At 39.3% G+C, this 26,830-nt stretch overlaps 1 protein-coding gene across 3 annotated transcripts in view; it reads left to right on the forward strand.

The window, feature by feature from the left end:
* AKAP13 (A-kinase anchoring protein 13) overlaps window positions 1–26,830 on the forward strand; it is a 67,467-nt gene that overhangs the window by 28,498 nt on the left and 12,139 nt on the right. For all 3 annotated transcript variants that reach the window (XM_071754291.1, XM_071754292.1, XM_071754293.1), the window contains 15 exons: window positions 1,924–2,107; window positions 3,378–3,486; window positions 7,129–7,254; window positions 10,618–10,660; window positions 11,916–12,021; window positions 17,026–17,191; window positions 20,302–20,369; window positions 21,072–21,138; window positions 22,267–22,402; window positions 23,073–23,185; window positions 23,505–23,651; window positions 24,224–24,474; window positions 25,101–25,226; window positions 25,327–25,444; window positions 25,968–26,216. In XM_071754291.1, coding sequence (XP_071610392.1) covers window positions 1,924–2,107; window positions 3,378–3,486; window positions 7,129–7,254; window positions 10,618–10,660; window positions 11,916–12,021; window positions 17,026–17,191; window positions 20,302–20,369; window positions 21,072–21,138; window positions 22,267–22,402; window positions 23,073–23,185; window positions 23,505–23,651; window positions 24,224–24,474; window positions 25,101–25,226; window positions 25,327–25,444; window positions 25,968–26,216 — 2,009 coding nt within the window. The remainder of the gene's footprint in view (window positions 1–1,923; window positions 2,108–3,377; window positions 3,487–7,128; window positions 7,255–10,617; window positions 10,661–11,915; window positions 12,022–17,025; window positions 17,192–20,301; window positions 20,370–21,071; window positions 21,139–22,266; window positions 22,403–23,072; window positions 23,186–23,504; window positions 23,652–24,223; window positions 24,475–25,100; window positions 25,227–25,326; window positions 25,445–25,967; window positions 26,217–26,830) is intronic.

A 26,830-nucleotide genomic window follows, 5' to 3' on the forward strand; every position in this document is an offset into this window, starting at 1 on the left:
TTTTCTCAGGCTTTTAAAGCTTGCATCTTCTGTAGAAAATCCCAGACATGGGATTGATGCTTGCAGGACAGTATCTTCACCTGATACAGCATGTTAGCATAACTGGAAGCCAGTTTCCTAAATTTTACAGCCTCTGTTTTCTTCTGGCAGTTCTTGCTGGTTGTGAGTAGAACTGCTGAACACTTCTTCTGAAGTCTCGGTGTTGAGAAGGAAATCAATCATTCCTTCTTGTAAGAGACTTTATTACATTTGCTCTATATACACCAACCAACAGTGACAAGCCAGCGTTATCAACTGATGAATATGTAATGGGCTATCTAATATTTGCACTTTTGAGCTGCTTGTGTCACAATAAACAACATGATTTTACTTCTGAGCTATATAATGTCATTGTTACAGCTTTGGGATGCAAGATGGTATGTTCATCTGTTCTAAATAATTGGTAGAAATGTGACTGATTTCTCTTTGCAGGTATTTTAGAATAAAATTTATAATGCCTGCTATTAATACACAGTGATCAGTTAAGGTCTTTCTGAATATTAAATTATAAATGCCTCAGTCTTCTTTCTCATTACCTAACATGAAAGAAGTCTTTTAAAAAAATAAATCTTATTTAAGGTTTACTACTTTAAAGATGCATTTTTATCAGCCATTTAATGCTTCTGAAGGAGTACAGAACATTAATCACTGCTGTGCAAGTCTACCTGAATTTAAATAATCTATGCAATCTAGAGTGTTTTCCCTTTCATTTGCTTATATGTTAGCTTGTTGGCTGCTTATATGTCACAATTAGCCTGAAGTTGGGATGTGTATCCAAGGTAGGTCTTACTTAAATCTACCAGGATTTTGTGTGAAAAAAAAAATAAAAATCAAAAGTTAGCCACAGAGTTGTGGGAAGTGAATCTGTAAAGCTTCACATTAATCCAAACTGGCTTTGCAATGGGTTTATCAAAGCTTGAGCATGAGGAGCAAGAAAGTCAGAAGCAGAATGTCAGGACCATGGTACATTGCATGGAAACAATCACATATGAAAGAGTTGTTGAGGTGAGAAAAGAATCTGTTAGGATTTTTCTGTAGAGCTCACCTGCCTGTCATCAGCTGTCTCTGCAGGTGCTGGCCAAAACTTTTATTACTACCAATTCTGCAAGGGAAAGTTCAAAGTTTTGTTCATCTTTGAGTCCAGTGGCTCCACTGGGCAGACTGCCTTCCTCAGAAAATGATGAAATAGCACTGGTTGGTGGATGGAGACAGCAGTTATTAAAAAAACCACAACCAACCAAAAAAAAAAACAAAAAACAAACCGACAAACTGGGAGCCCAGTAAACACCAAAAAACAGCAGCTTTAGCAGGAAGAAGGACATTATCATTGCTGAAGCTGCTTGCAGTGGCACTTGCTAAATAGATTCAGCAGGTGTGTCTGCAGATGAACATTATGTGCAGATTGGAGTTGATTTTGTGGCTACCGAGAGGAGTGGTGGTCCAGGACAGGCAGTACCATGCTATATGAGGTATTTGGTTGGTGGCTTTATTTCCAGGCAGAACCTAATAAAAAACTTACAAAAAAGTATGTAGAAATATTAAAATATTTAGGAGAGATGTTTCTGTATTTTCCTGAGCACCTTTCAAGGAGGAGGAAAATAACAAGACTTGGAAAGCCCATTGACCAGGGGCTTGAATGGTCATTCTTAAGCAACTACTGCATCTCACTAGAGGTGCACAGATGCTACTAATTTTTTTATATAGGATGTAGAAATCGCTCCAGTGCTTTCTGCACTTGGTTGTTGAGAAGTAGCATGCTGAGGAATTTCCCTGCACAGTCCAGTTAGTGACTGCCTTGTGTTTGGCACTTGCAAATGCTGTACCCTGAAAGACATCAATCCCTCAGAGATTGTCAGGATCCTAACCTCCAGGGTTTCTCTTCAGTTACAGCCTAGAAGGCCTTGCTGGAGACTCTGGAGAGAACAAGAAGCCCTCTACAAGCCTGGAGGCTTCTTCCTTGAGCTCCAAAGACCTCAGACGGAGTCCACACGCCAATAATCAGTGTGGGTCCCTGGTCTTGCTCACTGAAGAGCTCGAGCAAGGGGAAATCAGAGACTATGAACACCAGGTAAAGCTGTCCAACTATTGTTAGATTTCTAGAAAATGCTCTATCAATGTTTTAAAATAATTTTTCCAAGTCACAGCTTCACTGTGAAAGCTTCTGCCTTGCATATGTCGTGTTATTAAAGTCTTCCATCTTAAACAACAGGGTGATTTCTCATGTGTTAAATTGGTTACTTGGTTCTTCAGAGAAATGGAGCAATGTCATTGATGGATGAAATCTTAGGGTTGAGAACAAGAAACTTCCCAGTTTCCTTGCACTGATTGCAGGAGTAATCATGGAAAAGCTATTAACTTTGTAGCAGGGATGTAGTGATACTGGTTGTTGTAAGGCTCCCATAATTAATGCTCACGCTGCCTTATGCAGACCTGAAATACACACAAGTACCAAATGGTAATTTACCTGTTAATGTTTCCAAGTTTTTCATATCATAGGAGGAAAACAAAGATATTTTTTTCTTCCATAAGCATAACCAGAATCAAAAGGTTCCTTGTTATAAGCAACAGTTAAGCAAAATGTTAATTGCATATTGAGAAAACGTAGAGTGATCTCTCTGAGGCAGAAGGCTGTGGTAGGTATTACAGACAAATGGGCCACAATATTATGAGAGTCTCTGCTTATTTTTATTAAAGAAGCAATTACAGTCTTAAAAACTATAAATAAGCTAAATTTCTGAGTTTGAAGTTTCAGCCATAGTATTTTCTGGGTTCATGCCAGAATCATTACCCAGCCAGTCTGTTTACTTCGTGGAGTAACTGCTGCACATCAAGGCAATAAACGGGTCTTACAAGATCCAGCACGTAAAGGATACTATGTCAAGACTCTCATGTGTTCTCTTGCTTTGAGGAATGGCATTTTTAGCCAATGTTCTGCTAAGCATGAGGTTTTTGTTTTCTTTTTACCATGTTTTGAACCATAGTTAAGTTTTGCTGAAGAGCTGGGATTTCAGTGACTGTCAGACAAATAGCCGTATCCATCATAATGATGTCCAAGGAGTATCTTGCAAACAAATCAAGCAGCCAGAGTTTGTGTTTTTTTCATAATCAGTTGTCTTCCATTTTAAAGACAAAATTTTGCATTTTGTCTGTGTAATACTCCTTGCTTTGTTGTGGTCCTTGCATTTCTCACCTCTTAGCTTATACCTGGATTGCTTCAATTTTCTGCTAGTTGAAAGTAAGAGTTCCAGTAAACAGAAAGACTGAACTGTGGTCTGTGCTTGTGATGGTGCTATCATGCTCAACATAATTTCTCAGTGGGTTTATTTTCTGTTTTGCAGATGCATCAAACATCGCAGCCGCAAGGTTTTAATTTCTGTTCTTCTGCTGTTTCATCTCCACTGACTAAATCTATGTCTCTCATATCAATTAGTAAACCGGTGCTGGACAGTGAGTAAAGCAATTTTCCCTCATCTGAATCCATTCTATCATGTGTAGTACTAATGATTTTCCTACCTTCCCAAGGCAGAATTTGCTGGTACCTGCTTATGCTTTCCTTTATTATGTGAAATATGTTTCACTGCTGCATGGAATTGCAGATGGAAAGGGAGAACTTGATCAGTATGGATCCCTATGTTTTTCTTTGTCAAAATAAATTCCATTTCAGATCTTATTTTTCTACTTCCAAATTTTTTTGGAAGTTGCTATACAAAAACGTGAGAATCCATGTCCTGGTCTCCTTGAGGGAATTGGTTGCTATTCATTTTCAGTGAAATGTTTTGGGGCAGTTAGGTATAATTTATTGAATGTCATTTCTGAAGAAAATAATAAGCTGATAAAGTGAAATTTTTCAATTTAGCTTAATTGTAGTGATAACAAGCACTTAATTTTGCAGCTTTTGCAACTGAATTGATTTCTTTCAGCTGAAGAAGTCATTCAGAAGGCTGCAGCTGGATGTGCTTAGGCAGGGCCACATTACACATTTTCATTTTATTAACTGCCAGCCAGAAATAGTATTGACATTTGAGATCACATCTTGTCAATGATGATCTCTCATCTTTTCCTCTTTATTAACACACTTCTTCCTTGCAAAGCTGGGAAAGGTGAAGGGATTTTTAAGAAAGGGATTTTTTTTATTAAGAGGCTTGAAGGGAGCTCACAGTGATTGTGCTTTGTAGGAGAAGTTTTTAAGTTCTTTACCATGGTTATTTCATGATTAATAAGCATGTGGCCTAATAGATGTGTCTCCCAGCAACAGTAACCAAAACATAGGCAGATCTGTCCAGCGAAGAGCCTGGCTCTTGCACACCCTATTTCCTCCTTGGGCTAAAGGCCTTCTTTTATATTTTGTTTTGTGTTTTGTTTTGTTTGATTATCCCATGTTTTAAAGCTGTCAGAACCACGATGGTCTTAGTGAGAGGGAAGGAAAAGATGCAGGAAGCTTCTCATGAGGGGCTGTGGAAGAAATAGCAGGGTTAGTCTTGTGCTTTGAGGCAGATGTGTTTGAGTTTTGGACACTGAAGTTAAGAATTAGGCTTCTGTGAACTTTATTTTCTCAGTAGTTAATTTGCAGCAATCAGATGGGCCTCATTTTAATGGAAGGTGTTTTCTGAAAATGGATGCATTGGAGGCAGATGATGGGAGCATCCAAAAGACTGACCTCGAAGAACTAAGTCATGGATTCTCTTCCCAAATCTGACACTTTCCCAACTTCAGAAACTTCAGTAAATCACTTCAGTCTTCCTCAGTCACTGAAAGAGGAATAGCATTACTTGATCCGTGACTCAAGTAGATGTGAAGCAGCTCAGTGCCTTCTACAAGGTGTCTGTATAAACTCCCTTGTATCACCTAGGATTGAAATTCATGTCATAGCAGCAGAATACTTCAGTTATGCAAGAATAATATTTGATTTCATAGAGGTGAATTCCAGGAAAAATTTAATTTTTCATTATTTCGTTGTCGGTGTTTAAATAAATAAATAAATAAAATTCCCATACCTCCTCAAATATGGCTGAATAGGAAAGAAGCAACCAATTTTGCACAAATGCTTCAAAAATTTAATCCAAATAAACAAACATATGGAGCCAGCAGTGGTTTCTGAGACTGAGTTTTTAACCCATGCTCCATCTGATGTCTCAGATGTTCCAAGAGCTTCTGCATCCATTCACAACTGTAAATCCTTCAGCATTTTATAGAGGGAGGTCACAAGAGCTGTTGGCTGGAGTGCTGGGAAGGCTGCCTTCAGCTTTGGAATAGCAAATTTCCAGTGTGGAGCATTGTTAAAAAGACAGGAACTACTATAAATAAAATGGAAGTTGAATTGAAGTGTGCTGGAGGAGGTGGTTCTATTTACAGTAAAGTATTATTGTTCATCTTGACTTTTAGGCTAAATAGACAGTGGACTATAGAAGAAAAAAGCAATGTTGCCTAGTCATGTTCTTCAGATTTGAGGCACTAGAACAACTCCTTTAAAAGGCAGTCTAAACAAAATTAATGTGTGAATATTGCTAGGAATTCTTCACTTTAAATGCTTCTCTCTGGGTCCCTCAAGGGTTGTTCTGCTTATGTTGGAAAAATGTGCACATGATGTTAGTCTAATCACTTCTAGGGGTTTGGCATTTATGACTAATGGCTGGAGGAACTTTTCAGGAGAGTTTGCTTTGCATTGGATGCAAATATTAACCTTGGAAAATACTTTTACATCTGAATTCAGGTTTGGGGTCTGATATAGCCCATACTGAGTTTGGCTGGAAGGACATATTTTGTTCAAAGAGAGTAATGATTGCTACTTTTTCTTGGAATTTTAATACTGATAAATTTTTTAGCCTCTCTGTTCTGTTGTGTAAGAAAATTGATTTATCCATCACATGGAATGATTTAAAAGTGCCTGTATACATTCACTGAAGATGTTTAATGTAGGACCCTTAGGTCATAGCTGTCCCAGGGGCATAACTTCTCCAGCCCTGTCCCTGTCATCTTTCCCAAGGACACACTGATGCACTGTGTGAACACTGTTATTCAGCATCCTGACATGGGTCAGGTCGTAGCTCAGCTGTTTCCACCTGTCCTTGTACGATGAGAATATTTGGGAAATACAGCCCCTGAGTATCTCTGTAAGAAGCTGTGTAGCAGTTTCAGCTGTGTAGCTTGCTCCTACATCTCTTTGGAGAAGATAGTCCTTAGAAAAAATTGTCAAAGCTACTGTTATGGGAGAGCTTCTCTTATAGAAAAAAAAAACCAGGAATTAGAGTAAGCCCTTTATATTTTCAAAGTTTCTGGATGATGGCATGAAAAAAATAGGGCTTGCTGTACTAAAATACAAACTGAAATAAGCAGAAGGCAGGGCAGTAACACATCTTAGAAAAGATGACTGGACTTGTCATTATCCTACTGATAATGGGAGATTTGATGTCACAGGCTTACTGCTGAGTTTGGCACTGTGTTTGTTAGGTGTCTTCCAGGCAAAGAAAAGAGAGGGTGCAGATGGGTTTTTTTCATGTTTAGGTAGTTTCTTTATAAAAAGGAATATGAGTTTTAGAAGACAGGAAACAAGAAGCTTGGGTTTTATTTTGAAGAAGAAAGCTGGAAGCTTTTAAGGGTGTGACATTAACAAAATGGTGGTGATGTTTTAGAGAGCTAAGTGACAAGAACCTCCCTAGGTAAATAAAGTCATCACTTCAGATGAAGTATCTTCGCTTTACTCAAGCAGCTTTGGTGTCATTTAACTGCAAAAAGCATCCTTCAACAAATACTTTGGGTTATTCTAGTTTAATTCCCTGGCAGTCATTTCAGTGAAGCAGATATCCTTTATCCAGAGTTCCAATAAGCTGTTGGTATTGTTTGGGAAAATAACTGCTTACATGTTAATCTTAATTGACTTATGCATGCAGTGAAACCAGCATACAGTGAAACCTGCATCCACTGGAATGTACATGTCCTCAATTCTTTTTTTCTTTTCTTTTCTGAAGCCATCTGCTTTGCAGACATTTCCTTTGCTTTGCTTTTAGTTTGCTTTGGCCATTTTCCTCTCCTTTTTACTATTAAGTACATTTTCAGGCATGCTCTAATGTCTGCTGTTAACCCACTTCTCAGCCCAGGGCCGGACTCGACCATCAAGACGGATCTCCTTCTCCTTCAGCATCTCTCCACTCATTCCTAAGTCTAAAACTCTCTTTTCTATTGGCTCTTCTTCCAGTGATGATGAGGAGGAGTCAGATAGTAAGTAATCCTTTTCTGTGTGTTGCAGCCATTATGGGTAGAAGCAAAAGAGAAATCTGGTTTTCTGCTGTAGACCTTGAAGTTTTTCCAGACCTCCAACTGACCTATCCATTGCATGATGTCTAACAGAATTATCTGAGTCCTCTATCTGAACAGCAACTATGGGCAGAATAAAAGGATTATAATCCAAAGAGTCTTTTATATCAGCACTGCCATGTCTCATCTGGTTAGTTTTGGTTTGTATCCATGTGGCAAATATCATCTGTCACTCTGACCAACAATACAATAATTATCTTTTTATCAAACCAAAATACTTGTCTTGAGATTGTTGCAGTGCATGGAGTTAACAGAAGAGGTTCTTGCCTTCCATAGATGATAGTATGTTAGAAGTAGGAGAAAAGGGAAGCCCCGATAGTAAATTATGAAAATGTTATCTCAAATTTCACAATTCCCCTGCTTACAAAAAGCAGAGATTGCAGTCAGATATGTTAAATCATCAAGGTGTTCGTATCTAGGTCCTGATACTGCAGTCCAAATAGTTTTGTTGGGAAACAGGTGAGTGGGTGAGTGTTCGATTGTGGGTTTTTTTCCCTCCTTCAAACTCCATTGCTAAAAGAAACCTAAGGCAGAATATTGAATTAAAGCAATTTAGACTCGTCTTTATTTTTTTTAAAATAGGCTTATCAAAGACAATTGAAAATGTTTGCTATTTCTTAAGCATGTTTTATTAGACTGTTGAAATAAACCAGAACAGATAATTCCCTATGTAAATAGAGAATTCAGAGCAGCTACATAAGTTGGTTCATATCAAAGGTTTGCCAAGAAACTAGCCCACATCCTTCTTGCCCACACTGAGATGGGGGAAATTCGTTTCCAGTCCAGCAAATTTTGTTTACCTCCTGATTTTAAGAAATCTCCATGCCATACATGTTGTACATATCTAAATTTTCATCCTTTTCATTCCCAGTCTTCACTATGGGTTTGTCCCTTCCTACAAGGAAGTCCTGTGCTCTTCCTAGGTGTAGTACTACTCAGTTCTTTATTTAAGCTCCTCCTCCTTTTGCCTCTGTCCTTCTCTTCTGCCTTTAACAAAATTCACAATTCATGGTCCCGACAAAGGGAGCTGCAAGCATGCAGCTCTGCATTGATGTCATGCTCCCGTGGTAAAAAGTACATTTAGCTCAACGTTTTGGTAGATTTGGTGTTTTAAGATATTGGGTTTTTTGGTTTGGTTTGGTTTTTGTGTGTGTGTTTGGGCATTTTTTGTTGTGTTGTAAGCATCCAAGCAGTTTAGTAATTCCTAGTTAAGGTATAGCAATTATGGGGGATATTTCTCTTAGCCATTGTTAATCTTCACTCCCTCAACAGTGCTGCCATTAATAATGAGCATTTAAGATAATGTCAGATATTGTCTTAAATAAAACTGTTACTTTCTTTGTATGCTTTATTCCCTCATATTTGGGGGTACTGTGGTGACTTTATATAAAGGTTGTTATAGCCCACAGCTATTCATAACACTGCTTTGGCAATAAGCATTTTCCATTTAGTAATCCCAGTCCAGTTATTATCTCAGATCTTCAGGTTTCATATTCATAAGAGTATGGAGTTGTTAGCATTGTGATTTTATTTGCATTTCATTGCCACTTCTCAGCCTTCTCGTGCCTGCTTTTCTCTAGAGTATGGAGAGTTAGCTGCAGTTTGATATCATGATATATTTAAGATGTGGATTTCAAGTGGCTGGAAAAGCCAGTCTGTGCACTTCAGAAAAATATTAGGAAGCCTTTGGATTTCTTGACCCATGGAAGTTTAATTACTGATAGCATTAAAGAGCTATGAGCTGGTTTCTGTTGTCTGCAACATCTTTGTCTACTTAGTGCTTTCTGCATAATGGACCTTGATGAATTATTTCAAGTCCAGCCAGCATATGAAATAATATTGGTGGGTGATGCTTAAGAGGAAAGACTAAAGGAGTCTTAACCCCCTGTGAAAAGCAAACCAGAGCTGTAAAGTGACCCCCAGTTAATGAGCATTGTTCAGGGTCTGGGGAATCTGTATATTACTTGTGAGATGTTAGTGGGCACTTAGATAGTGGATATTGTATAAAAATCCAGCACAGTCTGGAAATTCAATATAGACTTCAGTTGATCTATGTTACAGTGTTATTAACTGCTACATTTGGGATAGATCATCAGATGAAAGATTTTGCAAGGGAGAAACTGACAGAGATCTCTAAGTAGGGGTTAGGTGATGGGGTATGCCTGCATTTTAGTTTAGTTTCTTAATATGAAGAAATATCCTTGTCTCGGGCTGTGTTGACACTTTAGTCAGTGGTTAGGCAAATGTGTATTTTAAAATGGTAAGGAATATCATTTTCCTAATGCACTTACTGATTGGATAGAGGACAGCATTGCCTCTGACCTTGGGTGGCTCTTCTGCAGTCACCCTGAGCTTTGAAGTGGTAACAGAATTTGAAGCCAAATGTTTCTCATACAGTGTATATGCAGAAGCCTAACAAGATGATAAGTCATGCTGCTTCTTGAACTTCAGATAGGACTGCAAAATGTGCAGGGTTTTTTTGTGTGGGTTTTTTTGAGATGCCCAGTTGCTCTGGAGAGAGTCTCTCTGGATCATTCCATCCTGCTCTTTCAGTCTGCTTCAGTGGTTCTGGGTAAATGGTGTCAGGTACTTAATCTGGTCCAACTTCATTGTGCAAGCAGGTTTCTTGTTGTATAAAGAGAGTTTTTGTCATTTGCAGGGCTTTGTTTCATGTCTAAAGTCAGACTTTCCTCAAACACAGTGTTTTGTGACTAAACTGTAGGCTGGTGATGTTTCATGGAGAATGTAATAAGGCTTCCCTTGTTTCCCTTACTCTTTATGAAGTGCTTCAGGATTTTGATGGGAAAATAATAATTTTGATGGGAAAATATAATTTTATCAAGCAGAAAAGTTTTATACATGAAACCTGGATGTGTTGTACAATAGATTCTTTCTAGTGCTGTATAAATAAAAGCCTTGTGGCAGAGTGATTCTCATTTATACTATTGTATGTTAGTGAATTGGCAGTTCTGGTTCAGATACCCTGATTTACGCGCAAATTTAACAGATGCACATCCAGTGCTTGATAGCTGAAGAACAATAAACATACTAAACAGGCTTTCACCTCAACAACTAATTTGAGAGTACCTAAGGATACCTGAGCAGATGAAATCTATTCTAAAAACTGACTTCTGGGAAACATCTCCCCTTCCTATGAACTGACTAAATATACAAAGTATGTTTTTAAAATCAGTGGGCTAAGATTGCAGTCTCACATGTCAACCCTCCCCCCCCCCCCCCTCCCAAAATCCCTCTGATCTTTTCCAGGTACACAGGCATTCAGCAGCTCCACGGGTTCCTCAGTTCAGAGGTATGGAATTCTGGGGGTACTGCATCTCTTCTGGTGGGATTCCTGCAGTGGGTGCTGGTTTGGGCACCTAAAGGCTTTCTGGCACCAGTGTACTTCAGCTGAGATCACAAGTTGTCAGACTTGTGAAAATCAGTCTTGAAGGTGCAAAGGCTGAAGAATATTTCAGATCACAGAATATGAAAGTCTTTTCTAGGTCTTATCTCTAACAAGGCTTTGTGGTTTTTTCATGGCTGATAACATGTCAGACTATCTATTATCAAGCAATATGTGTTTACCCTTAGTTATATTTTATAGTAAAAGTAGTTTACTCCCTTTGGTGAATGCTGTCTATATTTTGATAGCAAAGGCTCAAATGATTCTGGTTTTCTACATTAATTTACATCTTTGCAAGCTGTAGAGAGGAGGTAATATTTCTGGTGGCTGCTTGGCTTTAAAAACACTTCCCTGGAGGAATGATGTTTGTGGCAGCACAGGAGCTGGGTGTCTGGGCTCGGTGTCACTCTGATAGCTGCAGCTTTATTTTGCAGCTGGGAGGCCCTTCACCTCTGCTCAGTGCTGGATTCTCCTCCTTGATTTCATTTTCTGCTTTTTGTTTGTGTTGTGCTTCATATTGACAGATTGCCTTTTTATTTAGTGCAATAATAGTTTCTTCTGTAATTTCTTATTCTTCTGTAGAAGATGAAGAAGTCATAATCTTTTGTGTTTCAAGACTGGCAGAAAGTAGCTGGCAGCGTAGAAATGCCTGAATTAATACAAATAACTCTAGCTGTATATTACTTAGTGTTGGTATTATCATTTCTGCTTTTCAGACAGTGTGGTTTCTATTAAAGACACTCACTGCCTTTTCAGAGTTTGTTAGATATCTTTCTCGGGAAGATTTCTCTTCAAAGGATCTATGCATGTCTGTCCCTTTCAGTCTGAAATATTGATTGATGATTAAATGCCCAGGCTGGCTCTGTGCCTGCAATACTCACTGTGTAAATGGCAGATGCTGTATTGTCTCCCAAGAGCAGCAGAGGGTGCTATGGCATGGTTCAAGAAAGGAGATTGCTTAAAAAGAGGTATAGGATTCTTTGAAATATATGACAAACTACTGAATTAGTAATTTGTCTTTACCATTTCTGGTCTAACACCATAAAGCAACCTGTGGCTTTATTGGATAACAAATGCATTTGTCATTTAAAAAAGAATCTGTCCATTCAATAGATGCTTTGGGAGAAAAATAAAAGTAACCTCTTTTCTTTTTTGATTGTAGCATATCTGAAGAGAGCAGCAGTGTCCCCACTGGAAAAAGTGGAACAAAAGTCAGTCGTACCTTCAGCTACCTCAGGAATAAAATGTCCAGCAGCAAGAAGAGCAAAGTAAGTGCTTCTTGTGGTTTATACAGCCCTGAAATACTCATAGGTAGCAGAGATGATTTCTGTATTTCAGTGTGTTTCCATAGGGTGGTACCTGACTTTTTTTTCTTTCCCCTTTGTGAGGAGAGGATTCTTCTTAGGGTAATAGGGAAATCAGCACTCCCAAAACTGAAATACATCTGAGGTGTTTTCCTGTGCATTGTTTTTGCCTCTTCAGACTGGAGTTTTATTTATTGTAGAGAACAGATTGTGCTCCAGCATGAGTTATGACTTTGCAGTGATTGATGGGTCTAATTTTCACAGAACCTGAGAGGTGTTTAATAAAATGAGGACAGGGGTTGTAAGAAGGGACTGGCAGCTAATGGCTTTATTTTGCTTCCCTTTTATTTCAACCTTTGCCACAAAGGTCCTGTGCACTGCTGGAGCAGTTGCTCAAACTGTGACCTTTAGTGATGGCCAATATTTATATTATCACCCTTTTTTTGTCCTGGAAACCCTGTGATTTAATTTTTTGAAGGTTAACCTCTGTTCAGACTAGTTGAATTTTCTTGATCAGTATTGATTGCAGAAATAATTAAACTAATGCTGAAGACTTCACACAAAAGGGCTGTTGTTGCCTTATATTGTCCCCTGAAGATTGATTTTTGTTTGGTTTGGGGGTTTTTTTGTTGTTTGGGTTTTTACTTGAATTTCACCTAACTTTGTCATACCTGACCAAAGCTAAGAGCACCTTACCTCACAGTGGGCAATGTGTATTACATGGTTAAGTGATATCATCACAAATGCTATTGGAAAGTCCCTGAGACACATAATTACGTATTCTGGTAAGTAAATAGCAAACAGGAAACAAAAGGTGGCATGATGAGCACTGTGCCTGCAAGGCCGGGTTTCATGTTATGGGAGGCGTCCCATTTCATCTGCAAAACCAAACTTCATTATAGCCTTTCCCAACATCAAGGATGTGAAGTTTCAGCCTGAGTGTTCCTCTAACACAGATGGGTCTGTGTGCTCTCGTAGTCCAATGCACATTTTGCTACACGTTTTTAGAAGATTGCATCACCTTAGCAAAGAGGTACCAGCTGTAGTGAGATCAGTCATCCTAACACACAGTTCCTCTTCATGGATCTGCCTGATACCAGTGGCTCAGAGCTGCTGCAGACAATGCTGCTCCCTCCTGCACAGTACACTGTCAAATATAAAATCAATGTGTTTACATAGAAAGCTCAGTGCAAATGCTAGCAAGAGATTGTGGAGCATGTTGCACAGCCTGTGAATGAGGCTGGAAATTTGTTAACTGGTTCTGGCACTTCGGGTGTATAATCTGTAAAGCAAGAACTGGAGATATATATAGAAAAGAGATCTGTTTGAGACAGGTAAGAAAACATAGCAGAATGGCTTTGAGATATTGGATCTGCTTTTGTTAAATAAGTGCAGTCTGATTTCACTAATTCAATGGCTATGTCTGAAACTTGATACAGAATTGCTCCAAAATCCTAGCAATAACACCCACTACAAAAAACTGCAGCTATTACAATTTCTTGTCTGCTCACAGTGGAATGTTTGCATGACTTACATTTTTGAGGTGTCAGCTGTACATTTAAGCAATTCAGCCTAAAGACTCTCGGGAGCACTGAGATATGGCTGATGAAAACCTGTAAGAGTTAATAAGAAAAACAACAAACCTTTAAAGAGGAAGTTGGACAGGAAGAGTTGGTTTCTGCTGCTGTCTGGGTTGTCAGGAGGGAGAGAGACTTCAACTTATTTCCAACTAGGTTTTACTTTGCTCCAAACCTTCAGAAATGCACCCTTTTCTAAGCTGAACCATAAAATCAAGTACATCTAAGCCTACAAATGGCAACAATTCTTTTTGAAAGTGGTGTAAACAGCTATGTAAAAAAAAAAATTAAAATACAGGGTTGTTTGGAGTATAAAGTGGAGGGGATAGCGACAGAAGTTTGTGTGAATTTACCCATGTCTGGTGTGTACTTCGCAAATCTCTTGAAATCAGCAGTGTACACAGATTCATGTTTGTGAAGTCTAAGGTATGCTGTATCTCTGTCAGCTAGAAAAAAAATAACCACACGTAATTTTTTTCATTTTGATAGAGAGTTTCTGGGAAATGACGACAAAAAATTAGCATGAGTAATTTCTGTTTTTGCTTAAACTGCACAGTTATTAGTCAGTGCTGTACCACCAACATTGTACTATGTAGAGTCAGAGTTGGAAGTATGAAAGGACTAAGAGACAGGGACTGTTTCTGACCTGTAGAGCAGGAGGAGCCCAAACCCATGAAACCTTTCTGTCTGGGAAATCATCTGCAGCTGTTTTTTTAATGGAATACTACGTAGCAAGACTGAGGTATGTTAACATTCACTTTTTCTGTATCCCAAACATCACAGAGGGTTTGATTTACCACCCTCTGCCTTGTAAATGGGTGGCCTTGTATTGATTTGTGACTTCTAAAATATTAATCTTATCCTTTCCTGCCTCTATTTATAATTTCAATTTTTTTAGGTTTGTAGGGTTTTTTTTGAGCTTTTTGATTTTTTTTTTTTTTTTTTTTTTTTTTTTTTTTTTTTTTTTTAGCAGGAGAAGCTAGGGTAGGGCAAGATGAAAACAATAGCAAAGTAGCTAAAATAATGTTAAAGGAAGTTAGCAGCAATCATTGGGCCCTCCCTCTTTTGCTCAACTCCTCTCTCAGTGCCATCCCTCCCAGCCATGCTGGCAGCTCTTGGCTGTGGGTGATGGGCTGATGCTGGTGGGGACCAACTCTCCCTGGTGGGAAGGATGTCAATAAAATGGAATAAATTTGCTGAAGTACCTCACATAACAGTGAAGCTAGTAGGACTTAAGCATTGGGAGGTAAGAGCTTTCTGTGGTTATTCTGGAGCAGGACCTGCAGCTGCAGTGTGGGGTCCTTTGCTTTGGGCTGTGCGATTGTTCTGAGGTTCTTGTCATGTGTCTCAGTGAAGGTTCAGCCATGAAGCTGTTCTTTGGCAGCTCTGATAGGGCAGGTTTTGTTTTTCCCACCCTTAAAAAAAAAAAAAGTTCCAGTAACTAATGTGGGGGAAAAAAAAAAAAGAAAAAAAAATCTCATTTCGTGAGCTCGCATTTCAGCAGCATGGCTGGCATCCCCTGTCTGAAGTTTGCTGTTTCCTCCTTAAAAGTGGTGCATCCGTTTCCTGTTTTTCCTGGGGTTGTTCAGCGTTAATTAAAATGTATCTTACAGTGTTTTTTCTGAAGAGTGTACTAATCCAGACCTTAGCACGGCTGGGCTTTGCAAGAAAAATAAGGTACATTTGAACTACAGAGGGCTGACTTTGAGCATTTTAAGTATGTGATTTGCAAGATATGCCTTGAGGGTAGGGTGATCTTTTCTCCTGGAGTTTCACATGTCCTGGCAGCAGAGCAGAACTCCAGGTATTAATTTGGTACCACGGGCCCTGGACTAAACTGCAGAGGTTTAGTTCTTGAATGCTGGCAGGCTGGTTACAGTGGGGGGTGGGCAGGTCAGTGGGTGTAGAACAGGGCTGCGAGGGTTTGCATGGGGTGGTGATCTGTGCTGGTCGCTGAAAGGAGGGAGAGTTGTGCCACAAACCAGATTTTCTGCTTCAGACAAGATTATTGCATACAGCAGTGCCCCTAGTTTTGTTTATGTGCAGAACAAAATAGCTTTCGGGGCCAGTAAACAGACTTTCTGTTCATGAAGCTTTGCAAGGAGAGACTATATAACACATTTTTCCTGGAGTGTGTTTAGAGAGGCTGAGTTACTGGTTATTTGAGTGTGGCATCAAAGGCTCAGAAGTTTCCCAACCAGTGGACCTCTTTTGACTGTTTCATGGTGATTAGTGACATCAGCTGCTCTGCAGTTTTCTGATATTTATGATGTGACAGGGGCATGTGGTATACATGTATACCACATATATATACCACATATATACATATGTATACCACATATATACATGTATACATGTATATTTGCATATACAAAATGCAAAGATAAGCTTACAGAAGCTTTTAGTAGTGCCTGGTTAAGCTTCTCTTTCAGATGCCATGGCATCTGCAGTAACAGTGAAGATACAGATCAGGAGCTGAATTGTGTGGTAAACATCTTGTACATAGAAAGACAAGGAGTCACTTTTTTTCCGATCTGTAGGTTTTTTATGGAGTTCCCTTTAAAAATTGTTTGGGAGAATTTCAAATCCATAAAGGGCTACAGGGAAAAATATTTCAAATTTTTTAGTATTTAGCATTTTTTGCCTCAGGTAGCAATAGAAAGGGAATCAAAACACTGCTAGAAGTTGGAGAAGCTGACTGTGCTTGTCATCTTCCCAGTGCTTCCAGAAGACAAAATCATCTTTTATGGTGTTGTTGTTTCTATTCTTTCTGTGGTGATGTATTTAGAGAGCTTGTGAAAGATCCATTTCCCCAAAAAGCTTCACATAGCTACTTGGGTTTGCATGTAGCTTGAAAGAGTTGCTAGTCAGAAGGCAAATGGAGGTGGAAATGTTTTGGCAGTGATGCTGCACAGGCACCAAGGAAAAGTTTGCATTCTTCATTTAAAATGCAGTTGCAAAGCATGAGTCTTGCAGGTTGTCCTTAAAACTCACTTGTATTGAAATCTAATGCACATTGTACATGGTGTTTGTATTTAACACAATTTAGTGAAAGTGCTGAAGAGATTGATAAGAGCCCAGAAAAAGAAAAGAGCTAAGTTATTAAACCCAGCAAATATAAAAGATGGAAGAAAATCAGTGCCTTCAGAATAGACTCAGTTTCATCCCTGCTGGTGAGATACCCAGACAGGAGGGGTCTGTGTGTTGATCCATACCCAGCATGGGGAGGATAGGCTTATTTTTTTAATCAGGGAGCTGGGCAGACACATGGTTGTTGTTAAGGCATGCTCTGATCAATATCATCAGTGACAAAGGCAAACACTGATGAATCTGTAACTAGACACAGACCTCTGTGAGTAATGAGAGGCATCTGTTCATTTTTTTTCGGCAGGAAAAAGAGAAGGATAAAGAGAAGACTAAAGAGAAAGACAAAGATTCCAAGGAGAAGGATAAGAAGCTGCTAAATGGACATCTCTTCACTGCCATCTCTGTTGTAGCCCAAGCAACCTGTTACCACTGTATGAAACCTTTCAATAAGGATTCGTACTACTGTGCAAGTAAGTCAGATTTTTATTTCCTCTCCTTTCTCTTGTTTTTCATTAATTCTGACATGGGGAAATGTGAAACCCTATGCTTTGTTTTCCTCTTGCTTTTGGATGTGGTGGCAGGAAGACTTGGGAGATAGTTCTTGATGGAGAAGCATGTTGCCTTATGGCAGCTGGACTGAAATGAGTCGTTGCTGCAATGAGGTGTCCTTCAGCCTCCCCCCTAGCCTGTGCTTGGATATTGCAGCACCATGCAGGGTTTTCTGCGCCTTGGGCTGTATCAGGCAGCAGGAGGAATTTGGTTGTTTCAGCTAAACATTGTGGCTTGGGGCTGAGGTGCTTCATTAGAATAGATGGAGGACAGGGAAACCAAGCTTTTATTTACAGTGGGTAAAAAAAGTCCCACTTATTTATGAATGCATTGCTTTAGTTCTCTGAAACACTGCTTTGGTGAGCCCCCGATGAGAACAACATGATATAAAGAGGAAATACTAAGATTTTAATCCCTTTATACATGAATTTGCATCATGGGTCAAATGGCAACTACCTGTGTGCATGTGAGGTACATGGAGTAGCAGGCAGGCAGCTGAGGAACCACAGCAGAGGGGTTCTGTGAGATTGGTGATTTTGTTCTCTTTTCTTATCCAGTTGTTTTGCATGTCTGTAACTTGATAAAGGTCAGCAGTGTGTGTGTGGTTGAGACCAGAATGGTGACTGGTTCACCCATGGAGTGTGAAGACCAGAATGTCTTTTCCCCCACTGCACTTCAGAGCTCTGCTTTCCTCACTATTAGGATTTTTTTACTAATATTTTATTTTTTACTCCACTAGCCTAGACATGAGTGTACAGGAATTGCTCACAAGCTGGAGCAAGAGGCTCTGTCTCTGTTCCTCCTGGTAGATGAGCAGTGTGAAAAGCATCTCTGATGCTCTGAAGGAGCAGCCAGCTGAATCCCAAATGACATTTTAGAGTTTCCTGGAAGAGAAGAAATTCAGGCCAAGTTCTTCGCATGAGACACATTCTGTGTCAACTCGACAGGAAACGGAAAGCATCAACAATTAGAAGCGCTCAACTGCATCTTTTTCCCACTTCTTAACAGCTTTTGAAGCCACTTATAAAATTAAATTCATCCCCTGTTAACACTCTATATCCTGATGAGTTAAAATAATCCAACAATGTCAGTTTTAGCATAGACATTCTCTCTTGATTTTCAAGGTACAATAGAAAATTATTGTAAATTTTCTACACTGGCCAGAAATTGAATACCACAAAGAAAGTTCTATCAGGGCCCAGGCTGCAAATTCCCATCTGAGAGTGGTCCTTTCTCCCACTGCATCTTGAAATCAGCCCCCAAATGCCTTGGAAATGTCTTACAACCAGCAGCAGAGGTTCTGTGTTTCCTGTGCTGTTGTAGACTGCTTTTATCCTGCAGACTTGGCAGTGCTTTACTGCTACCATCACTGCTCTGTCTCTCATGTGGATGACTTTTCCTTAATGTCTTTTAAAGGGCTGGATCATTTTAAATCAAAGTCCCAACTTTTCAGTGATGCCCCCAGCTTCCTGAAACAGCTAGTCAATGTTGAAGGATTTAGCATGCACTAAAACCAACAGACAAGCAAAGAAATTTTTAATAGCTCTCTGCCTGTTTTTTTAATTTTTGTGATCAGTAATGCAGAAACAAAGCTTTTGAGGTTTTTAGTTATCAAAATAAGTGATGCAGAGGAGTTGATGGAGTTCCTGCCTGCTGAAAAGTTGAACTAGAGGAATGAAATCCCTGTGAAACTGGATTTTTGATCTAAAAAGTCAGAATGCTCTATTATTAAATGGTTCATTTAGCAAGAGCTTCCTTCAGGCTTTCAAGGCTTGAGTGTGAATTTAATGGTTCTGTATTGTCTCACTGCTTCTTTTCATGCACCAGGAGCAAGTTCTGTTCCTCTTCCTTGTTTTAGCTGAAAAATTATACTGCTTGTGGGTTTTTGCAAGAATGTGCAGGTTTCTTTCTTCTGCCTCTTGCACAGGAAACTGTGAGATACTGAGAGAATAGCCATGCCCTTACCTCTCAGAATATCAGAATTATTACTGGCTTTTATTCAGCAGGCCCAAATGTAAAAACTGTTAGGAATGTGAGCATATTTTGTCATTCTGGGTGTGGAAGTTTTTCCTGATATTTCTTCTAGAAATAATCCAGAACTGTGCACTTTGAGTGTAACATAAACTTAAATAATTTGTGATCTGAGTTAATTCATGTTTTCATTAATGAGTGCAAATAACATGTTTTCTCTAAGCTACTGAACATCATCTGAAAGCATTCTAGTTGAGATTTCAAATCAATGCTTCAAACCTTATTATGTTATTATGAAAAAACACCCAGTTTAAATCATCTTTGAAAAGTCTTTGATTCCCAAAAATCTGCTGGCAGAGATCAGACTCAGGGTATTCTGAAAAAGTTACACAGCTTTTTTTCTGTGGTATACATACAGCAAAGGTCAGTGTTAGAGCATCATGCTCTTGGAATTGGTGAATGGTGTGGGTTTGGACCAAAGCAGTGGATTCAGTCAAGTTTTCAGCAGGAAATTCCAGCCTCATGGATGTGGTCACCTGGCCCCACCTCCTGTTACTTTTCTAATCATGCTCTAGAAGAGTAGTTCCTGTACTGTAAATCTTAGCTGTAATATGGCTGAGTTTATATAAAGGAATTTCCCTGTCCTTTTCTTGTCTTTTGGATCATATAATCCTTATCTTGATAAGAACAGTGTTTGTGTTTTAGTTAAAATAATGGCCCTACAATTGGCTTCTATCTCCTGCTTCAGCTTTCCAGTTACTTAGATTAATGACTGAATCTTTTTTCTTTCTATTTTTTTTTCTTTTTAAGACCCATTATGGCCCTGATGACTGAGACTTGCATTGATTTCCTGTTAAATTCCATGAAAAAAAACTTGTTAAGGTTTAATTATCTGGGAAAGCAGCCTCTAAGTATCTGTAGCTACTCATGTAAACTACAATGATGGCTGGAAGTTGTAATTCTCCGTTGTGCAAGATAACAGTTGAGATAAATATCAAAACCTGACCCATTTTCTATGTATTTTGTTTAATTGGTTGTTGTTGGTTCTTACTTTTGACAGACTGCAATGCAATCGTTCATAAAGGCTGTAGGGAGAGTTTTGCTTCTTGTGCAAAGGTTAAAATGAAGGTAAGAGATTTCATCTACTTGACTGAATAAACAAAAATAAACAAATTAGTATTGAAATCTATACCATGCATCCAGAGTTTCCAGCTTGCTGAAAAGAATTCAGCCCCTGTGCTACAGTAAATATTTTTTTCTGAAGCTCCCCAGAACCACATTAATATAGTTGTCCCTGGAGCTCTGTAAATGCGACAGGGTGTTTGTTGGCAGAAAATCCCTGTGTCTGCAGTACACAGGGACTTTATGGTGAGATGGTCTGTCCTGTGCTTCATTTAAATAAAAACAAACACTTGACTGGCAGAATTGGTGTGTAGTTTATATGAGAATGTGCAGAATTCCTGCTTGCCTTAAATGTGAGAAAACTTTTCTGAAGTAAGGTTTTCTAATCTAGAAAATGTTTACACAATTATGATTTTCAGTTCTCTCCAGTATTGTCAGCATATTTTTTTCTTCTCATTTTTTTGGTTTACTGCACATTTTTCCATCTTATTTTTCCTGTTTCATGGATGGCAACTGGAGGTGAGGGGACATGTACATGTGCATGCATGCATATATATGTATAAAAAACCCACACATATAGCCAAGAACTGATTTGTTCCGAAAACGTTCAAAAAAACCAAAAAACTTTTTTGATTTTAGTTATGGCACAGTCTGATGGGAAAAGAGAGGAAGAAGTTACAGTGAATTTCATTTTCATTTTTCTTTCAGCCACAGAGAGGGATGCTGCAGGCACATGATACCTCTTCATTACCCACAGTAACCATGAGAAACAAAAGTAAGAAAACTTCCTTTCCCTCATCTTTGGTGATGGTGTTTATCTGCTCTTCTTAACTGTTCTGACAGCTAATATTATTATGAAAGATAAGCATTTTTCAAAGCAGGGATGAGAGCATCCTCTGTGCTTCTTGAGCAGTGTTTGGGATTTCTGAAGCTGTACTGGAATTGCAGAGAGTTTAACTACTTCTGCAGTCTCCATATCACTTGAATTAAATGTAAAGTCATCTCAGATTTAGAATAATGAGTTCCCCAAATCTGGAAGATGCAACCTATGTGCAGGTGTGTCTAACATGGAAAAAAATCCAAATATGAGTATTATATTAAAAGGAATTTTTAAGAAACAAGTCAAGAGGATGTTTGTTCAAAAGATTTTTTCTTTTCTTCTTTTTTTGTTTTTTTTTTTAAATTGTCTAATGCTCTGAGGTAATCAAACCAGAAAGTTTAATATTGAATAGGAGCAATACTGACAAACCTTCCCTGGATTTGCTGGGATACACACTGCACACTGTGACTGAGGTGAAAAAACAGAAATGAAATAGCTCACATGGGTTTTGTAGTGCCTGTGATTTGATAAGCTTATTTAGTGACAGCTTGAAGGTCACTGTGTAGAATCACACTGTACTATACAGTGTATTTTTCATGCAATTCAGAGGTATCACTTCAGAAGGCAGAAATGCATCTGAAGAAGGGAAAATCTGGAATTACATGACAAGGTTAGTTAAAGGTAAGCAACAGTATAATGACGTAAGGATTAGCATTTCTTTGTGTATATACTGGTAGAGAAACCTATCTCAAAAAGTTTGACTAGAAGCAGGGTGATGTCTGTAATTATAGCCTCAGTGAAATTAAAAAGCAACACAGTAGATTGCTGCATGTGATGATTTTTCAAATAAAATCAAATTGTGTTTCCCAAGTGCACGTTTTCTTTAAGCACAGTGCATTGCAATGAGCTCTGCACAGCAGTCTGTGCTTTTTCCTTTGTAGGGTGGTTTCTAACAGCTGAGATGGCCTGGTGATGACTCTAGAAAGAAAAGGAAGTGAATTCTAGGGCCTGGTTTCTTTCATCGTCATTGCACTTAGCAAGTCACTTGCAGGAGCTGACTTTTCTCTGACACTTCCCTTGCAGGCTCTCAGCAGAAGGAACGCCCTCGCTCTGCAATTCTTGCTCCGGATGAGAACACTGTCACCTCAATATTCAATAACAGGAGATCACAGCAGCCAACAGCACTTTCAAAAAGTGTCTCAATACAGAACATTGCAGGGTAAGGTTTTCCCTGTGCATGTTACTGCATGTATTATCTGACACTGTGAGCACAGAGACATTTTGTTCTCATTAAAAATAAATTTCTGAATTGTGATCTGTGTTTAAGGTACTAAAGAGGATTACAAAACCAGAAATACCCCTTTTACATATTGAAATGATCATTTTTCTTCTGCACAATCAGATTGTCTGGCTTAGTTTAGTCATGGCATAAGTTCAGAGGCATCTACATTGGGTTGGTTATATTCAAGGCCACTTCACTGGGAGGCTCTGGTCTCCAGGAAATTTCTTGCCTTGGACTGGGTATGGTGCAAGCACACATTGGCAGCTCAGGCATATTATGAACTTTGGTGTGCAAAATGATGTGCTGGGGACATAGAGCTGCTGTCTTAATGGTGTTTCAGGTCTGTATTATACATAATAAATTACAGAAATGAAAGAGATTAAAATTCAGTTTATGGTTCCTACACTACCTGCATATTGGGCAATTCTAAACACAGGGCAGTAGCATGGACTAAGATGTTCTGGATACTTTGAATGCTCTGGATATTCATGGTGAAATTTGTTTCACTCCATTTTTCTTTCTGATCCTTAGCAGTGCTAACAGTAAAGACTCTTGGATGGACTGTTTTTTGATGTCAGGAATTATATTGTGTTATGTTCTTCTGCAGAGTTGGGAATGATGACAGCTTAATACACACTTGGAAATTCCTGTCACAGTCAACAGACTCCTTACATAAAATCAGCAGGGTGAATGAATCCATGGAATCACTGGTTGATGAAGGTAAGAGATCCTGGAAGGAACAGGTGCCATCCAGAGACTTCTTTCCAGCATTCTTTCCTCTTTCTTTTTCCTTTTTTCCTGGTATTTGTGCAGACCACAGACTGGATCTTCTCCCTGGCCCTCATCTTTCATTTGAAGATTTCTTGCCAAAGCTGTGGCTAATAAATTTATCTCCACATGATAATTTTTGTGCCAGTAAAAGAAAATGTGTGTTATGTCTGTGGTATGACAGGAAAAGGCTAAACCTAAATGAATAGATAGGAATTCCAAATGAGACAAGGTACCAATAACTTAATGGACCTTACATTGATTTGTCAAGGTGCAGACATGAATGAAGGACAGCTGATGGGAGACCTCGAATTGGATTCCAAGCAGCTGGAGGCAGAGTCCTGGAGCCAAGTAGTGGACAGCAAGTTCCTCCAGCAGCAAAACAAAGATGTTGTCAAACGGCAAGATGTCATTTATGGTGAGAGACACCTGCATCTCAGTTTGTCACTCATTTTAGATAGCTTCTTGGTATACTCAGATGCATGGATTTGGGAACCTTTAGATCAGTGAATATGACTGTGTTTCCTCAGAATCTAAAGTTTCATTCTTGAAGTTTTTAGAAACATAATGTCTTCTGTGAAAGCTTTTTTTCTGCCTTTCACCTATCTGGAAGCCATCAAAAAACCCCAAACCAAATCAAAACAAAAACCAACCAACCAAACACACACAAAAAAACCCGTAAGTTGCCTCTTCTCATTTGTTTATTGGTGAGGTGTTAGGAAGGAGCAGATAACAGTGCTGAAGATTCAGACTTCAGCAGCAATGTCAATGGGATAGGAAAGAGCTGCCTCTATTAGGTGTCCTTTCCCCTCTATTTCTCCCACACATTAAAACTACTGATTTATGCTTCAATACCTGACATGAAATTTTCTGAAGCCACTTAGAAAAGCCCATTTGTGGAAGAGCTTTTTAACAGCAGTGTTTCCTGGTACTGTACACCCACTTTCTCTACACTGACCTTCGTTTTGACCTTCTCCTTGTCCTACACAGAGCTAATGCAGACAGAAATGCATCATGTCCGTACCCTGAAGATCATGAACGATGTATACAGTGCAGGGATGTTACAGGAGCTGCAGTATGATCAACAAGTCGTGGACAAGATCTTTCCTTGTCTAGAAAACTTGCTGCAAATGCACAGTCAATTTTTCCAGCGGATTCTGGAAAGGAAGAAGGAGTCGCTGGCAGATAAAAATGAAAAGAACTTTGTTATCACAAGGATAGGTGACATCCTAGTGAATCAAGTAAGTGCTGGAAAATGCTTGTACTTCTGAGAGCACAACTGGAAACCAGGCATTCTTTCTTCCCTCCTGTTTATTCCTGTTAGATAATCACAGCTTGATGGCACCTTCAGTCTCCAGACAAGTAAAAATCTCTGCCTATGCTTTTTGAAGCACACTTTGTTCTTTCATAGTAAAGTCTAATGATGAAAATTAATTTAGTTGATTTGGGGAAGCATTCCCTGACAGGCACAGAATGGTTTGACCATAACCTGGAGGGTAGGCAGCAGCCTCCAGCAAAATGTGCCCAGTGTGTTTCTTGGATGTGTTACTGATCTGCTATTTAACACTGGGTGGGTCATTTAGTTTCCTTAATCTGCATTTTCTCCCTTCTTTTTGTCTTGACTTTTTTCTTGTTGGCTCTTAAGCCTTGTGAGGTAGAATCCTAAATGTTGCCTTGTGTGAACACAGTGAAAATTCTGCATTGTGTGAACACAGCTCTTCACTTTCTAGCTATGTAATTCCTTGGTTGAGAATGCTTTGGAATAATTTGATTTCACCAAGTTCTCCTGCAAGACTGGCAGGCACTGCTTGGGATATTACACCAGGACCACAGTGCAAATTTGACCTCTGTGTCTCATGTCTTACAGTTCTCTGGTGAGAGTGCTGAGCGAATGAAGAAAACATATGGCAAATTCTGTGGGCATCACAATGAGGCAGTAAATAACTTCAAAGACCTCTACTCAAAGGACAAGCGGTTTCAGGCATTTGTTAAGGTAGGATCTAATAGAACAGAGTCAAGGGAAAGAGGAAGTCTTTCCTACACTCTGGTGGGCATTTTGCTCCAAAAATGAAATTTTCATCTTTGTTCCTCAGAAAAAAATGAGCAGCTCCCTGGTGAGGCGACTTGGGATTTCGGAATGTATTTTGTTGGTAACTCAGAGAATCACAAAGTACCCAGTCCTTTTACAAAGGATACTGCAGTACACCAAAGGTAGGGAGTGGTTACTCTCTTCTAAGCATGTATTTGTTTATTGTCAGCTAAAACATATTTTCTTAGAATACCAAGTAATTAGTCATTATTGTCTCACACGACTGTAATGAGAGAACTCATTTTCATATCTCCATTTAGGATAAGTTATTTGGGCTTCTTGATTTAGTTGTTACAAATCTTTCTATAGCTAATTATGGAACAACATGCTTAGTCACAAGCGTCCCAGCTTGTTGGGTTTTTTTTGTTGTTGTTGTTTTTGTTTTTTTTTGTAATGGCTAAAATATGTGGGTAATTTGTGTATTTCATCTGTACTGTCTCATATAGAAAGTAGAGAGGAATAGTCCTCAATCATATACCTGAAAGGTTTTGTTAAACTCTCCTTAAAGAGGAAAAATCCAGCCTGTCTCATGAAAGTATTAAGAAGTTATAATGTGGGAATTTGGGAGGGAGAAGAGGAAGTAAGTAAAATCCAGAAGTCCATAAGGATGAAGTGAAATTGAGGTATTTCTCTTTCTGATCAAAGAAAATGAAGTGGAACACGAAGACTTGACTCAGTCATTAAACCTCGTTAAAGATGTGATTGCTGCAGTCAACAGCAAAGTCAGCAATTATGAAAAGAAAATGCGTCTTGCTGAGATTTATAACCGGACGGACAGCAAGTCCATCATGAGGATGAAGAGCGGCCAGATGTTTGCAAAAGAGGACTTGAGGCATCGGAAGCTCATCCGAGATGGGCCTGTGTCACTAAAAAGTGCAACTGGTCGGTTAAAAGGTAAGGCTTTTACCTTCTGGGGGAGGATAGAGCTCGCACTCTCCGGATGTAGGATTAGTCCTCAGATTTTCTGTCTCTGGCCTCTATTTATACCTCTGCTTTGAGAGGTTTTAACAGCAGATTTCCCCGTGCCATACAATCACCTCCCCTTGCAGCATTTCCTGTTCCTCCTGTTGATTCTGTGTTGATTCTGACAGCTGCTTGTCCTCCTGGTGGTCTCTTGTCTGCTGAAGGCTGAGGTTGCATGAAAGCCCTGGTGCGTTAGCCAAAGAGCAAGGTTGCTGTGGATCCTTTGGACCAGGAGAACATGATAGGGCTGCAGTTGCCCAGAGCAGTCAGAACTAGGTGCCACAATGCACATGAGCAGCATCTCCAGGAAGAATACTTGCTGCATCCAAAACCCAACCCCAGCTTCCCACTGGCTCTGCCCACCAGCAGGCACTTAGGGCTCCCCAGGCCTGGCTTTATCATCCTGGTTTCACTGGGACTCCAGAGAGGTGACCCAGGCATTTGTTGCTCTTGAACCTCTTGAGCTGCTGCCGCAAACTGTTCAGGAGAGGCTCTGGTGTCCCTGCAGTGGTGTCCCTGCAGCTGGTTTTTGTTTGGTCAATGTT

This window comes from Heliangelus exortis, chromosome 11 (assembly GCF_036169615.1).
Source record: "Heliangelus exortis chromosome 11, bHelExo1.hap1, whole genome shotgun sequence".
Classification (NCBI taxonomy): domain Eukaryota; kingdom Metazoa; phylum Chordata; class Aves; order Apodiformes; family Trochilidae; genus Heliangelus; species Heliangelus exortis.